The sequence below is a fragment of the Phyllobates terribilis genome, unplaced genomic scaffold (assembly GCF_046119375.1).
Source record: "Phyllobates terribilis strain yellow unplaced genomic scaffold, ASM4611937v1 Scaffold_3__8_contigs__length_932513732, whole genome shotgun sequence".
NCBI lineage: Eukaryota > Metazoa > Chordata > Amphibia > Anura > Dendrobatidae > Phyllobates > Phyllobates terribilis.
Window position 1 is genome coordinate 667,840,366 of NW_027362763.1, and position 18,910 is coordinate 667,859,275.

An 18,910-nucleotide genomic window follows, 5' to 3' on the forward strand; every position below is an offset into this window, starting at 1 on the left:
TCTTTAGATTACGGCTCATTTATGTTAGATGATCTGCAGGGTTAAACCACCGCAGATTGGCTACATGTTTTGCCTGAGTACATTGGCCGTCGTCTGTCTGCACAGGACGATGTGTTGCCAAGAACGTTGATTGTTTTGAGTGAGTTCTAAGTTCCTAGGAAAGCTCATTCCCGATCTTTCAGTGTATACCGGCTGCAAAATTCTCGTTCATCAGGTGAAATGATCTTTATCTTGTTGTAATCACACCCTTAGTCTGGCTTAGACCCCAATGTCCATCTGCAAACGGACAAAAAGGTCAGATGGTCCCCTGGAATCTATAATGTTTCCCCATCTTTGCCTTCCAGATCTGGGTCGTACTCACTTATTCCCACTTACAATTCTTAAAATGTTTTTGATCAATACATTTCTCACATTGGCGACACGATTACGGCTTCTCCCCTGTATGAAAACAGTAAGACTAAAACAAAAAATAAAATTGTACCAAAAGAGAGGAAATCACTTGGAAACAATTACGAAACAATCATTTTATTATGTGCAGCAAAGAAGGGAAGGTTTGTGGTAGTTATTGTATGAACAGCAAATAAATTCTGAAAGCTGATGCAAGTCCACACACTGGAATCAGCAAAAATGTCTTGTGTTTCATTTATTAATAAAAGGAACATATTATTTCCTGTAAACAGGCAAAATACTCACTGCCAGATTCCCCCCTCTGTCTATTTTATGTGCTGCTTAAGCCTACGTTCCCACGAGTAATTTTTGGTGAGTTTTTTTTTACGCTACATATTTTCGAAAAAAATGCCAAGTAACCTATTTTATTTAATAGGTGCAAAAAAATCTTCAACATCAAATGCTTATCGTGGGAACGTAGCCTAAGTCCACATTCACACGTTCAGTATTTTACATGAGTATTTGTAAGCCAAAACCAGGAGTGGAACAATCAAAGGAAAATATAATAGAAACATGTTCACCACTTCTGCATTTTGCTCCCACTCCTGATTTTGGCTCCCACTCCTGACTTTGGCTTACTGATACTGATGGAAAATATTGACCAAATACTGAACGTGTGAATGTGGCGTAAGATTTAATACCATGAGCACACGGCAGGTAATGACATCCTGGCTTTCCACTTGGCAACTGAGGAGCTGGAGTAGTGCGGCAGTATTAGTGCAAGGAGTCCACCAGAGGAGCCTGTGGTGAGCCAGTCTGAGACTGACCAGCAGTGACCTTTGTTGGTAGAGAAGAATACGGGCTTTGTATTATAGCTGCGGTATGGTTCATGAAGACACAGTGGCAGTATCCACACAATCACAGAATTGTAATAGATCAGAATGGGTCTTCGAAATAGTTATGTCTGCACTGTAGCCCTCAATGAGTTAAATTATACAACAGAAGACATTATTAGGAGGCAGCAGGTCTTACAATTAAAAGGGGTATTCTCAAGTTTAGAAGTTATCCCATATATATATATATATATATATATAGCGCATAGCGCTCGGCTATCTCTGTTAGTCCTATTAAGAATGAATAGAGCAGCATTGTACACAATCCACCACCACTCCATTCACAGTGGTGGTGGATTGTGTACCTAAAGCCCCCGTCTCATATAGCGAGATCGCTGCTATGTCACGGTTTTGGTGACACAACAGCGACCTCACCAGCGATGTCGCTATGTGTGACACTTTGCAACGATCAGGCCCCTGCTGTGAGGTTGCTGATCGCTGCAAAGTGTCCTGGACCATTTTTTGGTCGTTGCCCTCCCGCTGGTCAGCACACATCGCTGTGTGTGACCAGCGGGAGCAGCGATCAGGCTGGTAACCATGCTAAACATCGGGTTACTAGGGGCACACGCGCACCTAGTAACCCGTTGTTTAGCATGGTTACGAGCCTGCTAAAGTGAGCGGTAACCTCCCGCTCACTGTAGCAGAGTGGTAACCATGATAAACAACGGGTTACTAGGAGCGCGTATGCCCCTAGTAACCCGATGTTTACCATAGTTACCAGCCTGCTCCTGCTTCAGCAGGCTGGTAACCAGGAGCAGGACATAGTGGAAAGATTCTTTACACGATGTCGCTGCTCCCCTGATCGTTGGTGAGCCTGCCTGTTTGACAGCTCACCAGCGACCACATAGCGACGCAGCAACGATCCCTGACAGGTCGTATCGTTGTCGGGATCGTTGCAGCATCGCTAAGTGTGACGGGGCCTTAACATTCTGGAAGTTATCCCCTAAACAATGGATAGGGGATAACTTCTAACCTTGAGAAATACCCTTTTAAGTTCCACACCGGACAAATTTCCTATGATCTGAACATCAAAATGGCTTCTACCCTGCGTGACAGTTTAGAAACATGGAGGTTTCTCCTCTACGTGAAGTCTTTGATGGTCAAAAAGAATTTATTCCTAACAAAAATATTTCCCACATTCAAGTCATGAAAATGGCTTCTACCCTATGTGAGTGCCCAGATGATTTATAAAAACTGATTTATGGGTAAAACATTTCCCACATTCTGAACACGAGTATGGCTTCTCTCCTGTGTGAATTCTCAAATGTTCCGCAAGATATGATTTCTCGCTAAAACATTTCTCACATTCTGTGCATGAAAATGGCTTCTTGTGAGTTCTTTGATGCTTCACAAAATATGCTTTCTGCCTAAAACATTTTCCACAATCAGGACAAGAAAATGGCTTCTCATTAGTATGAATTTTTAAATGTTCCATAAGACTTATTTTCTGAGTAAAACATTTCCCACATTCTGAGCATGAAAATGGTGTCTCCCCTGTGTGAGTTCTTAGATGCTTCCCAAGATTTGATCTATCGGTAAAACATTTCCCACACTCTGAACAGGAAAATGGCTTTTCTCCTGTGTGACTTCTTAGATGATCCAGAAGGTTTGATTTCTTCCGAAAACATTTCCCACATTCTGAACATGAAAATGGTGTCTCCCCTGAATGACTTCTGAAATGTTCCTTAAGTCTTGATTTCTGGCTAAAACACTTCCCACAGTCAGGACATAAAAATGGCCTCTCCGTTGTGTGAGTTCTCTCGTGATTAACTAGATACTGTTTCTTACTAAAACATTTCCCACATTCCGAACACGAAAATGGCTTCTCCTCTGTGTGAGTCCTTAGATGTTTCACAAGACTTGATTTCTGAGTAAAACATTTCCCACATTGCGGACATGAAACCAGTGTCTCTCCCGTGTGAGTTGTCTGATGTCTAACAAGATACATTTCTTTGGTAAAAGTTTTCCCACATTCCAAACATGAGAATGGCTTTTCAATTCTGTGAAGGTATTCATTCCATGAAAGATTAGAATCAGTATTTATTTTTTCCCCACATAGAAATGGGTTCTCACGTCTAAGTCCAGTTTCTTGTTTGCTGATCAGTGATTGATTAGACAATACCGTTATATGACTGGTATGAGTGGACAGATCTCCGCTGTGAAGGACTATGGGTATATTTAGAGATAATGAATTATCTTCTGTGGTATTATCATCTACATTGTGATAGGGAGCTGAAAGGAGATGTCTATAGGAGCTTCCCATCCAATCTTCACCTAGAACAAAAAATAATTTTTCAAGATTAAGCAAAATAATATTTTCACATTTTTTAATTTTCTTTTTAAAAAAGAGGTTACAATGAGACACAGTTTGGACAAAAGTTATAGGAGTTAGAAAATTTATAATAAACTAATGTCTAAAGAGTACCTATCACCAATCTGGGGCTGCCCTTTTTATTTAATAAAATAGTGGCTAGCCCGATATTGGCAATTGTTCTAAATATATTACCTATTGACAAAAGTACTCACAACAAACCCTAATAGACCAACTTCTATAACTATTTGGCCCAAACTTCCACGTTGTGGGATCCCAGCATGGAGTGAGGGATCCAACAACTGCCCACAGTCGCTCTCGCTCTTTCCACTAGCCCAGTGCTGCCGCGTAGATTACCAAGCTGTTGTTACTGAATGCTGACCACTGTAAGGCAACATTCACACGTTCAGTATTTGGTCAGTATTTTACATCAGTATTTGTAAGTGAAAACCAGGTGTCACAGGATACCGCAACAGAGAGGGGCCAGAAGATAGCAGTGTCTGGTTTGACGAACTCCTGCACTGGTTAAAAGTACGCCACCATCTTATTAAACAGTGCAGGGCTTTTCCTTGCGAGCTGTTAGAACCCTCCTGTTTGTTTTTCCCATCTTGTGTTTTGTGGTCACGTTACCATCTGCCTTTATATTCCAGCTCCGCCCCTTTTGGCTGTGCTGGACTTCAGTGTTTGACTGTTTCTCTAGCCAGGTGCTTCTGTGCCTTTCTCTGTCAGTTCGTTTGGTCCTTCTGGGACCTCTAGTACCTTTTTGTCTATTTGTCTTTTTGTGTTCTGCAACAACTTCTCTGTTCAGGAGGTGTCCCATTTTTGTCCCAGTCCTTAGTTCTTTTAGGGACCCCTCCCCTTATGCTATAGGTCTTCATTCAGACTAGCCGAGGACTAAGGCGGGTCTGTTCGCTAGGAACAGGCAGCCCGCTACATCGTAGGGATTCAGCTTAGTCTTACTGTAGGGACAGCTTTCCCTTATCTTTCCTTAGTTCATGTTGCAGATCATAACAGTAAGTCCAGCCCAAAAAAAACTAAAAGGAAAGAAATTCGGGGATCAGTATGGTTTCCGTCCAGGATTTGGCTAAACGCCTGCAGGGATTGTCTTTGGAGGTAGCCAAGTTCCAGCAACACGTGAGTAGCTGTTCTGAAGCGCATTTTGTGGAATCCAAGGTAGGACTGCCTGATGTTTTTTATGGTAAACAGCAAGATTTTTTATCCTTTAAAAATGCTTGTTTGTTATATTTTCGTTTGAGACCAAGGTCCTCTGGGAATGAATCACAGCGCATTGGTTTTATTATGTCACTTTTGTGCAATGAACCACAGGGGTGGGCCTTTTCTCGCCAACCTATTGATCCATGTCTAAGGTCTGTGGAAGAATTTTTTTCTGCTATGGGGCTATTATATGATGATCCTGATCGAGGCTCATCTGCTGAGGCAGAACTCAGGCGTTTGAATCAGGGGTCAAGTGATGTTGAAAATTATTGCACACACTTAAGAAGATGGGCTTCGGAAGTTAGATGGAATGATCCTGCTCTGAAATGTCTATTTCTTGCTGGTCTGAGTGAAAGAGTTAAGGATTTGCTAATTGCATTCCCTGCACCTGATCGTGTGTTCGTGTGGATAGGAGACTGAGATTTAGACAGAATGACGTAAAGACTCCTGTATTGCAAGGTCCTAGTCCCCAGAAAATCTGCACTGATGGCGGAGAACCGATGAAGGTTGGAGCGAAGTGGCTCCCCTCTCAGGAAAGAGACCGGAGGTTCGCCGAGGGATTATGTCTTTATTGTGGTAAAGCTGACCATTTGATTAAGAACTGTGAGCTTCGTTTAACTAAAGAAAAAAAAAAGGTCAGTTACGCCCGTATAGCTTGTTTACGCTCTGCAGGAGTATTTCTTTCTGGGAGTACTACTTTGCAGGAAAATTTGATTGAATTTCAGGTATTTGTGGATTGTGGTTCAACACTTAATGTGATTGATAAAGGGTTTTTGGAATTACTTAAATTGAAATCCAAACCTTTGTCATCACCTATTTCTGTGATTGCAATTGATAACACTCCCTTGAAATGCATTACTCACAAGGTTGCTGCATTTCCCCTCACTATCAATGGAGTTCACCAAGAAATTTTGGACTTGGTTGTTTTGGATAATTTACCCTCTCCAGTTGTTCTAGGATTGCCTTGGTTAAAATTGCACAATCCTTTACTGGACTGGTCTACTAATGTGATTAAGTCTTGGAGTACGAAGTGCTATGATAAATGTTGTAATGGTCGCATTGAGGCTGTGGAAAAAGGGGAATTACCTGTACCTATTCAAGATTTTTGGAGGGTGTTTTCAGAGGAGGAGTCGCAAGTTTTACCTCCTCATAGGGATTATGATTGCGCCATTGAGTTTGTTCCTGGAGCTACTCTTCCCAAGAGTCGCTTGTTTAATCTGACTATCCCAGAAAGAAAGGCCTTGGAGGAGTACATACAGACTAGCCTGGCTGCTGGTCACATTAGACCTTCTAAGTCGCCCGTGGCAGTTGGATTTTTCTTTTTTAAAAAAATGGACGGGGGCTTAAGTCCATGTCTGGATTTTCGTGAAATTAATAAGATTACCGTACGCAATACCTACCCATTGCCGTTAATTCCTGACTTGTTTAACCAGTTGGTGGGGGCCAAGTGCTTCTCTAAGATTGATCTCCGGGGGGCATACAATTTGTTACGAGTGAAGGAGGGTGATGAATGGAAAACGGCTTTTAACACTCTGGTAGGTCATTTTGAGAATGTGGTGATGTCTTTTGGTCTTTCCAATGCACCTGCATTTTTTCAGAACCTTATTAATGACATCCTGAGACCTTTGATTGGTAAGAATGTGGTTGTGTATTTGGATGACATTTTGATTTATTCGCCAGATCTGGAGTCTCATTGGCAGAGCGTACGTGAAGTTTTGCAGTTATTGAGTGATAATTCACTCTTTGCGAAGCTGGAGAAATGTGAGTTCGCTGTGCAGAAAATTAGTTTTTTGGGCTACATTGTCTCCAGCGAGGGCTTTGAGATGGACCCGGTGAAGGTTCAGGCTGTGCAGGAATGGCCTAGGCCTATTGGTTTGAAATCTATACAGAGATTTTTGGGTTTTGCCAATTATTACAGGAAATTCATTAAGAATTTTTCGTAATTGTTAAGCCTCTGACCGATCTCACCAGGAAAGGTGCGAATACGGCCCAGTGGACTACTGAGGCCATTGAAGCCTTTGAGTATCTCAAAGAGAGGTTCAGTTCATCCCCTATCCTTATATAGCCTGATGAGACCAAGCCTTTTTTGGTCAAGGTCAATGCTTCATCGGTGGGGGTCGGAGCAGTTTTGCCTCAGGAGAACGACGGTGGAGTACATCCTTGTGCCTTCTTTTTGAACAAAAAATTCGGAAACCGAACTGAATTATGATGTTGGAAATCGGGAGTTGCTGGCTATTAAACTTGCGTTTGAACATTGGAGTCATTTTTTGGAAGGCGCTAAATTTCCTATTCAGTTTTTCACAGATCATAAGAATTTGATTTATCTGGATGCTGCCAAGCGCTTGAATGCCCGTCAAGCTAGGTGGGCACTTTTTTTTTTTCTCGGTTTCATTTTTCTGTTACCTATATCCCTGGTACTAAGAATGTTAAAGCCGATGCTTTATCTCGCAGCTTCTCTCCTACGGTCGGTGCCGAGGAGGAGGAGAGCATTTTACAGAAAGGAGTTATGGTGGCACCTTTGGACTCCGTTTTGGAGAATGGGATTCTGAAAGCTCAAGATGATGCTCCATCTAACACTCCCCATGGGAGGTTGTTCGTGCCTAGAGCCTTTAGGAGAGATTTGTTTGTGGAGTGTCATGAGTCTCAGTTGGCAGTCTCCGAAATTCCTGGATGACCTAAGAGACTTATCAGTCGCAGTTTTTGGTGGCCTGGATGGCAGAAGAAAGTCATCAAGTGGGTGCGTCAATGTACTGTGTGTGCTAGGTCAAAGGCTTCACATACTCCTGCTGCGGGGTTGCTCTGCCCTCTGGAGGTTCCTAGTGCGCCTTGGACGCATCTCATAATGGATTTTGTTACTGATCTTCCTGTGTCTGAGGGTTTTACTGTCATCTGGGTGGTCGTGGACCGTTTTAGTAAGATGTGTCATTTGGTTCCATTCATTAAGTTGCCCTGCACCAAGACACTCGCTAAGGCATTTGTTAAGGAGATTGTCAAGCTCCATGGCGTTCCCACGGATATTGTTTCTGATAGAGGACCTCAGTTTGTGGCTCGCTTTTGTTGTGCTTTTTGTGACAGGTTGGGAGTCCATTTGTCATTTTCGTCTGGTTATCATCCTGAGTCTAATGGACAGACAGAAAGAAAGAACCAGGATGTTGAACAGTTTTTGTGTTGTTTTGTGGCGGACAATCAAGAGATGTGGTCTGAGTTTCTGCCTCTCGCAGAATTTGCTCTTAACAATCATACATCCTCCTCTGCTGGGTGTTCTCTTTTTTTTATTGTACTGGGAGACATCAGTCTTTTGGTTCGTTCTCCAAATTGGGGTTGGCGGTGCCGGAGGAGGAGAATTTTTCCGGTGATTTGGAGAGAGTTTGGACTAATGTACGTTGCAACCTTCAAGAGGCTAACAAGAAGTCCAAGAAGTATTTTAACAGGAAACGTAAGGAGGTTTTGTTTACTGTGGGTGACATGGCTTGGTTGTCCTCGAAGAACCTGCGGTTGAGGATTCCCTCTACAAAACTGGGTCCTAAGTTTGTGCGTCCATTTAAGGTGCTTCAGGTTGTTAACCCGTCTGCGGTTAGGTTGGATATCCCTACTCCCTGGAAGATTAATCCTGTGTTTCATGTTTCCTTGTTGAAAAAGGCTGATGTATCAGATAGGGATTCCACTGTCACAGTTCCTCCTGTGGAGGAAGACGACGAATATGAAATTTCTCGTATCCTGAATTCTAGATGGCATAGAGGGAGATTACAGTATCTTGTCTCCTGGAAGGGTTTCGGTCCCGAAGACAACTCCTGGGTAAGGACAGATGATGTCTCTGCTCCTAGGCTTGTTAGAGCTTTCCGGACAGGAGGTTTCCGGATAGGCCTGGGCCTGGAGGATCCAGAGGATCCTCATAAAAGAGGAGGTACTGTTAGAACCCTCCTGTTTGTTTTTGCATCTTGTGTTTTGCGGTCACGTGACCACCTGCCTTTATATTCCAGCTCCACCCTCCTGGCTGTGCTGACTGTTTCTCTAGCCAGGTGCTTCTGTGCCTTTCTCTGTCAGTTCGTTTGGTCCTTCTGGGACCTCTAGTACCTTTCTGTCTGTTTTGTCATTTTGTGTTCTGCAACAACTTCTCTGTTTAGGAGGTGTCCCATTTTTGTCCCAGTCCTTAGTTCTTTTAGGGACCCTTCCCCTTATGATATAGGTCTTCGTTCAGACTAGCCGTGGACTAAGGCGGGTCTGTTCGCTAGGAACAGGCAGCCCGCTACATCGTAGGGATTCAGCTTAGTCTAACTGTAGGGACAGCTTTCCCCCATCTTTCCTTAGTACTTGTTGCAGATCATCACACAAGCGGTGCAAGGGTTAAACTGTTCAGTTGAAGCTCATGGAGCTTTCCTACTTAGATTGTCTCAGCTGTTCAGTGTTGGCCACTCCCCTCTGCTGTATATGCTCGCCTCTAGCGAACCTATCACTAAATTTATTAGTATTTGATTTAAAGGCACAAGTAAAAATATCAATAATTTTGACCAAAAAATGACAAACAACGTATATACCAAGTGGGAGAAAAACTCCCTTTCTTGACACGAGCCTCTCATTTAACTGAGCCGACTTCAGCTGAAGTCGCCTCCAGGGGATTCACCAAGCTCTTCAGCTGTGCTGATGTCACTCTCCCATGATGCATTGCACCAAGGGACTGTGATCAGTAGTTTGCTGGTCTGCGCTCTGTAAGTAATAATGCAGAGCAGGATCGCTGGGCTGCTATATACATTGCCAGTAAGTCAGCAGATCCTGCTCTACATCTGCTGCTACAGCACAATCAGCTCTGTGTCTGCTGAGATCCTGTAACTCCCTCCATAACTCACCAAGCAGTGGTTTCCTCCTTCCACCTCCCTCTTCTGTGGTAAATCCCTGCAGGATATTCTTGCTGTTGGCTTCCTATTCCCCCCACACACTATCCAGCGCTGAAATTCAGATCTTCTAGAGACTCCTGCAGCCTCCGGGGTAGTGATGGTGCCCCTCTCCCACTGTGTGCAGCAAGAGGGTAGTGATGGTGCCCCTCTCCTACTGTGTGCAGCAAGCGGGGCTGAGAGGAGAGATGTAGGAAACAGAAACTACCTACTGAAAGAAGCTGTGTGCCAGACAAGAGCGGGCTTTATTTATTTCCAGTTTCTGTATATGGTTATTGTATGTGTAATTTTGTATGTATATACTTGTGTCAAATGCTTGCGTATATCTGGAGAGTGCGTGCCTGAGTGTATAGTGTGTGTATGTATGTGTATATGCAGCGCACACACACACACACACACACACACACACACTAGCTACTGAACCCATCCTACACCGAGCATTTTTATTGGTACATTATTGTGCTATCTTAAAGGGAACCTGTCACCAGAAATAAGATTATTAATCTGCAGATATGTGATTAATCTGCGGGTTAATAGTGTTATTATGCTGCCTGGCGCCTGCATGCAACCGACTGCAGCGGGGAGAAAATAAACTTTATTCTCCCCATTCTCCCTGCCATCATTCAGTTTCAGTCATTGCTGGCCTAGCCAGTCTCCAGACCTTAATCCCATAGAAAACTTATGGAGGGAGTTGAAGCTCCGAGTTGCCAAGCGACAGCCTCAAAATCTTAATGATTTAGAGATGATCTGCAAAGAGGAGTGGACCAAAACTCCTCCTGACATGTGCGCAACCCTCATCATCAACTACAAACAACGTCTGACTGCTGCGCTTGCCAACAAGGGTTTTACCACCAAGTATTAAGAGTAGTTTTCCAGAGGGATCAAATACTTATTTCTCACTGCAAAATGCAAAAAAAAAAAACTAATTTATACAATGTGATTTTCTTGATTTTTTTTTGGATATTCTATCTCTCCATGTTAAAAGTAACCTACCCTTAAAATTATAGACTGTTCCTGTCTTTGTCAGTGGGCAAACTTACAAAAACAGCAAGGGATCAAATACTTATTTGAAGTGTTGCCGCGGCACCTCTGTTATGGCCGGGGGCAGACTGCGGCGTCTGAATCAGCGCATGCGCATAGCTCGTTATCCGGCGCCATTTTACTGAAGACACATTTGCTGTGTCTTCAACAAAATGGCGCCGGACAGCGCGGTATGGGCACGCACGTACTCCAGCACCACACTCCTCCCCCTGCCTCCGGCAGAATGGAACGCAGGGCTGAAGCACAGGGAAGAAGGGTGAGTAGAAGTGTTTGCTTTTTTGTGTGTGTGTGTGCAGCATGATAGGGATGAGGGGTACCATGCTTACCAGGATACGGAAGAGGGGCCATACATTCCAGGATTGGGGATGAGGAGCCAAACATACCAGGATAGCGATGAGGGGGGCCATACATACCAGGATTGGGGGATGAAGGGTACCATACATACCAGGATAGGGATGAGCTGTGCCATACATACCAGGATAGGGATGAGGGGTGCCATGCATACCAGGATAGGGATGAGGCAGGCCTTGCATACCAGGATAAGGATGATGGGGGCCGTGCATATAAGGATGAAGGTGTGCCTTGCATACCAGGATGGGGATCAGGAGTGCCATGGATACCGGGATGGAGGGGTGCCATGCATACCGGGATTGAGGGGTGCCATATACCAGGATGGGGGATATTAACAGAATTGAGGGACATCTATAATATAACCAGGGATTTGCCCTTCTATCCAAAGCCTCTATAGACTGCACATGCGCGAATCCAGACAGAAAAATGCATCCAGCCGTTACAGTTAAGAGAAGTATATGGCGCCTGAGATCGTGGTATGCGTAGACACTGAATGCATACCGTGAGCTCCGGCGCCATAAGTACATACCTGACCTGAAGGAATGTTGCCGCGGCACCTCTGTTTTGGCTGGAGTCCGGGGGAGGAGTGCGGCGTTGGAATCAGCGCATAGCGCACTATCCAGCGCCATTTTAGTAAAGACACATTGGCGCTAGACAGCAAGGTATGGGCACACGCGTACTCTGGCGCCACACTCCTCCATGATTACACTATATCTAGATTTTGTAGCTGTATAACATCTACTGCAGATGCTATACTTCTGATTTATTACATACAATTGACCTCTTTTATTTTAAGTTTTCCCTCAGATCCCACCTTCATGAAGAAGTCTGGGGAATACTGTAACACATATTGCCAGGTTCCAGCGTCATGCCCCGGTGGGTGGCCGAGGCTCTTGCTAATGGTGGCCAGATACTGCCTAACCTTCTGAAAAGATTCCCGCCCTCCCGTTAGCTCGGAAATCTGTCCTAATCTGACTACACAATGTACGCTGAAAGGGTGGACGGTGCAGTTCTGTGACAATGAGACTTTTTTCCCCTCGACACAAAAAGGTGGGAGAATTTTTTTCATTTGCAGGTGACATGAGCGTGCGAATGATTGGATAAAAGGAGTAACGGAAATACATCCCGGAGATGGAGTTATGGCCGCTTCATATATTGAGATGGAAATATCAGGGTTAGGCTGATGAGCAGAAGATGAAACACAAGAAGTTCCATAACTGAACAATTCAGTTTCAGATAGGAGGACACAATATTAGAGACCGTGGACAGACAGTCGCTAAATAAATTGCTATCAATAATAGTAATAATTATCATCAGAGTCACATTTTTCTGAACTTCCCATGACTGGTTTCAATAATAAAAGACATTTAGGGTAAAACAAGATCCACGAGAGGCTCTTACCGGTCTCTGACGCTGATGTCTGATGTTGAAGTCCACTCGTCGTTCCACTAGAACTTTCCTACAAGAATCCAACATTAAACACATGAGAAAAAGAAAAAAGGAACCCTAGTTTGGTTCATGTCTAGACATGAACCAATCAACCCTAAAATGAGAAATATCTCCTCGCATGGCGATCAGACAGCAATGACGTTCAACTAAGTTCACGTCTACTGAAATATTACCATTATTCTCTGCATGAAATGATCTTTGTCTATTGTAAGGTGGACACTGGTTTGGTAAAAACAGTTCTTACATTAATCAGCGCCATCATCACTTTTACAGTAAATAAGTCTTTCATCACTGCTCGAGATTAAACCTACTTCTTTCAGCATTCACTTTTTTCTTTAGCGAGCAGTATTCTGCCTTAGAAGCAGCTGATTGGCATTGAGCTGTTATCTGTCATTTACATCTACACTGCAGAACTTTCCCTTTATCTGCACTGAATATAAATTTCCAGACAGCAGGAACTTCACACAATCTTATATAAACCATAAACCATTTATACCGACCGACAATACCAGGATCTGATGGATCCTCCAGTGCACAGCACGGCGGCCGGAGGAGGTCAGAGGAAGCCTCATTACATCAATCTACAGAAATCTCATCTCATCTACCTGATGATCCCGGGGGACATTTTCCTCCTTTTCTGGCCGATCCTGGAAATATAGAGGACTGGGACATCTCTCCGGGGGATTTCTCGGACTGGATCCATCTATAGGAAATAACCGCAGTGTCTGAATACATTGTCTATATGTGATGAGCAGATGATGGGGAATCTAGACGACTCTCAGACCTGTTCTCTCCTCTACAACCCAGGAAGGTCTCCTCTTACCCAGAGATGTGATGGACGGGTGATTCTCCATCATGACGTCCTTGTACAGATCCTTGTGTCTTTCTAGATACTCCCACTCCTCCATGGAGAAATAGACGGTGACGTCCTGACACCTTACAGGAACCTGACACACACACAATGACCGGTCATTAGCAGACCCCTCCCCCGGCGTTATTGTACAATGTCCCAGCATTCCCGGCAGCGCTCACCTCTCCGCTCAGCAGCTCAGTGATCCTGGTGGTCAGTTCTAGGATCTTCTGCTCATGTATCAGTGAATGAGGTGGAGGCTCGGTGATGGCACAGGGGGTCCTGCTCCGCCCTCCTGACACACGGGGGGTCACACACTCCCCAGACGACGTCTTCACTACTGTGTGATCCTGTGTATGGGGAGACGCCGATCACTACACAGAGGCCGAGAATCCTTCACCTTTCCCGTCATCTCCGGCTTTATTACTAGAGATCAGAGTGATGTGATGTGAAGCTCTCACCTCTCCAGTGATCCAGTAGATTATCTCCAGGGTGAGGTCTAATATCCGAGCCGCCATGTGGTCTCTGTCCTGCTCCATCCTCGGGGGGTCACTGATGGAAAGGACCATTATCTGTTCGAAGAAAATAAACCTGAAAGAACAAGGATGGAAAATCTAACTGAAGGGAAATCGATTAGGAAATTATACAGGACTGTATACAGTATACGAAGGAGATGTCTCATATATTGATATAAATCTTATAACGTCTTACCCTGAAGTAATAATACTCCTCCTCAGAGGTTAGGAGGAGCATTGTGCATACAGTATATGGTGTAGAGCTGTGTGTATACAGTATTGAACTGTATGTATATAGCATATGGCATAGAGCTTAGCATATATAGCATACTGTACATATAGGACAAGAATGGGTAATTGGCCATGACAGCTTGATTGTGAGCAGCTGAAGAGCTGGGAGAGACGGCGACTGCTCACCATATCTCCACCCATGGGTGTGGTTCACTTTGTAAAATGAGACCTGTTTGTCTCAGAGATGTCTGTGTATATGGAGGTGTGCAGATCTCCAGGATTGTGTGCCTTTGCTAAAAGACTAAGAAGCTGGAATCTTTGCTAGGCGGGCTAACCAGCACTATTTGGACTTGTTACTTTATGTTTCACTTTGTGCCGGACAAAGGCTGTACTTAAGTTTTCTTGTGATGTGGTTTATGAGGACTGAAATAAACCAGCCAGACTTTAAATATGTGAGTTGTGCATACACTATACTTTGCACAGCTGTGTGTATATAGTGTAGAGCTGTCACTGTGTATGTAGTATGTGGTGTAGAGTTGTGTCTATATATTATACAGTGTAGAGCTATGTGTATATCATATAAAGGCATAGAGCTTTGTGTATATTATACAGCGTTGAACTGTGTGTATACAGTATTGTCATGCCAGAAGTGGGTGCAGTACAGGGGGGAAAGGTAAAGGGAGCCCAGACACTAGGGAAAGGGAAAGTGGTGACCTCCTAAACTGGACTAGCGTCACCCTGTCTTCCCCTACAGTCCCTATACAGCCTCCGCAGCTGTCGCCGATCACGTGCCTCGTCTTACTATCCCTGGTGTAAGGCTACAACTGGGGGTGGAAGAAGATGAGCACTAGTCAACCTCCGCTAGCACTCTAAAGACAAAAGGGGAAAAAAAACACAGGGGAATTACAACTTAGCTTTAGAAGAAACTCCAACAGGGCACACGGCCTCAAGACTCCAAAGAGGATGTGATGCTACTTCAGCCAAGTTCCAAGTAGGAATGAATATAACCGGCGACGCCCACCTAGACACACCAGGTATATATACACCCAGACTAAAGGGAGGTAGTCGCTGTGTCCTAAACACAGCCTCCTATCTAGGCAGCTGTCTGCATTGCCAAACATGGAGATCTCCTGCAGACCACTGCAGGGCGACCTTCTGTCACCTCTGACACACCCGTGACAGTACCCCCCCCCCCCCTACGAGTGGCCTCCGGACACTCAGGACCAGGTTTCTCAGGAAAAGAGGTGTGAAAAGAGCGAACCAATCTGGGAGCATTCACCTCTGATGCTGAAACCTATGTCCTCTCCTCCGGACCATAGCCTTTCCAGTGCACCAAGTATTGCAGAGAATGACGTTGGAGACGAGAATCTACTATCCTCGAAATCTCGAACTCCAAATTACCATCAACCATTACTGGGGGCAGTGGTATAGGTGAGGGCTCAAGAGGTTCTATGTACCTTTTGAGTAAGGACCTGTGGAACACATTGTGAACCTTAAGGGCCCGAGGAAGTCCAAGACGAAACGCTGCTGGGTTAATGACGTTGGTAATTTTGTAGGGACCAAAAAACCTAGGTCCCAACTTCCAAGAAGGAACTTTCAATCTTATATTCTTGGTAGACGACCACACAAAGTCATTCACATTCAGGTCTGGACCTGAGCTTTCTGTCAGCCATACGTTTATACCTATCACCCATGGTCTTCAAGTTACACAGAATACCCTGCCACACCGAGGAGAGCGACAAAGCAAACAGTTCCTCTTCAGGAACTCCTGAAGCTCCTCTCCCACTGAAAGTACCAAACTGTGGATGATAACCGTATGCACCGAAAAACGGTAACCTGCCAGTGGATCCTTGACAATGATCATTGATGGCAAATTCTGCCAGCAGTAAGTAGGATGCCCAATCCTCCTCATTTTCGGAGCCAAAACACCTGAGGTAAGTCTCCAAGTTCTGATTGGTCAGACCGAGTGGGTCATTTGACTGAGGGTGGAAGGCAGAGGAAAAGGACAGCTGCACCCCAGTCGAGAACAGAAAGCCTTCCCTGATCAGACACCACATCGGAGGGAACTCCGTGAAGCTTCACAATCTCATTTATGAACACCTGAGCAAGAGTCTTAGCATTGTGAAGAGCGGGTAAAGCGACGAAGTGAACCATTTTACTGAACCTATCTACTACTCCCAAAACCACCGTTTTGCCTGCAGAAACCGGTAGGTCAGTAATAAAATCCATGGACAAGTGTGTCCATGGCCTGCTAGGGATAGGTAGGGGAAGAAGAGTACCAGATGGACAGGTGTGCGAAACCTTAGAACGCGCGCAAATACTACAAGCAGCTACGTGTTCAATTACATCCCGATGCAACCCCGGCCACCAAAAACGACGAGAGAGGAGGTCCGCGGTTGCCTTACCACCTGGATGACCAGCAAGCACAGATTTATGATGTTCCTTGATTACTTTATGGCGCAGGAGGCAGGGGCGTCCCCCTGAGCCTCCAGCACCTCACACTCCAGTTCAGGAAAAAGAGCCGAAATGACTACCCCCTTTCTGTAATATCGGGGAAGGGTTCTCATGGTCACCACCACCAGGGAAGATCCATGACAAGGCATCAGCCTTGACGTTTTTGACCCCTGGACAAAAAGTGACAACAAAATTGAACCTAGTAAAAAACAGGGACCATCTGGCTTGCCTAGGGTTGAGACGTTTAGCTGACTGGAGATATGACAGGTTCTTATGGTCAGTAATAACAGTAATAGGATGGACAGCCCCCTCCAACCAGTGACGCCATTCCTCAAACGCCAATTTGATTGTCAAACGTTCCCTATTACCCACGTCATAATTTCTCTCAGCAGAAGACAATATTTTAGAAAAGAAGGCACATGGACGCCATTTACCAGGGGACAAACCCTGAGACAACACAGCCCCTACCCCGACATCCGAAGCATCGACCTCCACAATAAAGAGTTGAGAAACATCGGGTTGACTGAGTATAAGTGCAGTGGCAAAATGATTCTTTAAGGAAGAAAAAGCCTAGAGGGAAGCATCCAACCATTTGGAAAAATCAGACCCCTTCTTAGTCATGTCAGTAAGGGGTTTCACTACAACAGAGTAATTTTGGATGAATTTCCTGCAAAAATTAGTAAAGCCCAGAAAATGTTGCAGGGCCTTCAGGTTCTTGGGACGTTCCCAGTCAAGGACAGTACGGATCTTCTCTGGATCTATCCGAAAGCCTGAAGATGACAACCAGTACCCAAAAAACTGCACCTCCTGAACAGCGAAAACACATTTCTCTAGTTTGGCATAGAGTTTGTTATCCCTTAATATCTGGAGCACCTGCTTAACATGCCCCTGATGGGTCTAAAAATCAGGTGAATAAACCAAAATATCGTCCAGATAGACCACCACAAACCTCCCCACCAAATGATGAAAAATATCATTAATGAAATGCTGGAATACCGCAGGTGCATTGGTCAAACTAAAAGGCATAACCAGACTCTCGAAATGACCTTCCGGGGTATTGAACGCTGTCTTCCATTCTCTGATTCTTATCAGATTGTAGGCTCTCCTTAAATCCAACTCGGAGAATACCTTAGCTCCCACAACCTGGCTGAACAAATCAGGAATCAGAGGAAGAGGGTATGGATCACGGATGGTAATTTGATTTAATTCCCGGAAATCTAAACAGGGACATAGACCGCCATCTTTTTTCTTCTCAAAGAAGAACCCTGCCGCTATGGGCGAAGATGAGGTTCTGATATGTCCCTTCTCCAGACTTTCAGCAATGAAATCCTTCTTGGCTTGTCTCTCAAGGCCAGAAAGATTATACAGTCTGGACTTGGGTAGTTTAGCTCCGGGGGTCAGGTTAATAGGACAGTCATAAGCACGATGAGGAGGCAAATCCTGACACCCCTTCTCAGAAAAAACGTCCTCAAATCCAGATAGAAAAGCAGGCAGTATCTCCGCAGAGACACCACCAATGGAAACATTCAGACAGTTCTCATGGCAGTAATCTCCCAATTCAGTAATCTCCCCGGTTTGCCAATCCACCAATGGATTATGTTTAACAAGCCAGGGGATAGCTAAAACAATCGGAGTAGGGAGATTCTCCAAAACATAGCAAGGAATGATTTCACAATGAATTGACCCCACCCTCACTTTCACATTATGTACAATCTGAGTAAATGCTTTCTGTGCAAGTGGCGCCGAGTCAATGGCAAAGATGGAAATAGGTTCAGCTAAAGCACAACAAGCAAGACCATGAGTTTTCACAAACTCAGCATCAACCATGCTGACTCCGACTCCACTGTCAACAAACACAGAAATATTTTAGATTTTGCTCTCTAGCACCACCTCTGCAGTCAGGACAAAGCGAGACTTGTTTATCCAACTCCAGACTACCGAGAGATAATCAAGTCTCTTTTTGTTTAGGAATTAAAGGACACGTCCCAACAAAGTGTCCCTTTTTCCCACAAAAAAAAAAAATGCCTATTTTCTTGCAACTCTCCGGGGAGATGTATGATGTAGAGACACCCCCTAACTGCATATGTTCCTCCATTTCCCTCAGTACTGGTTCACCCCCAGACCGCTCCCTTGGCAAAGGTACACAACCCCGACAAGAAGGCCCCGGAGAAGGAGGTCGCATTCGACTATCCCGAAGGACTGAGGGGTTTCATATACAGCCAAGGCATCTTTAATCCTTTTCGTTAGACCCTCACAAAATTTACTTTTAAGGGCTGAATCATTCCATTTGGAATGCGTTGCCCATCTACGGAATTCCGAACTGT

At 44.6% G+C, this 18,910-nt stretch overlaps 1 protein-coding gene across 1 annotated transcript in view; it reads right to left on the bottom strand.

Moving 5' to 3' along the window:
* Positions 1-509: 509 nt before the first annotated feature.
* The window catches only part of LOC141257317 (uncharacterized), an 83,882-nt gene continuing 65,481 nt past the window's right edge, over positions 510-18,910 (bottom strand). Inside the window, exon 10 of the mRNA XM_073671758.1 lies at positions 510-3,214. Within this exon, the coding sequence (XP_073527859.1) occupies positions 2,440-3,214 (775 nt within the window). The 3' untranslated portion in view covers positions 510-2,439. The remainder of the gene's footprint in view (positions 3,215-18,910) is intronic.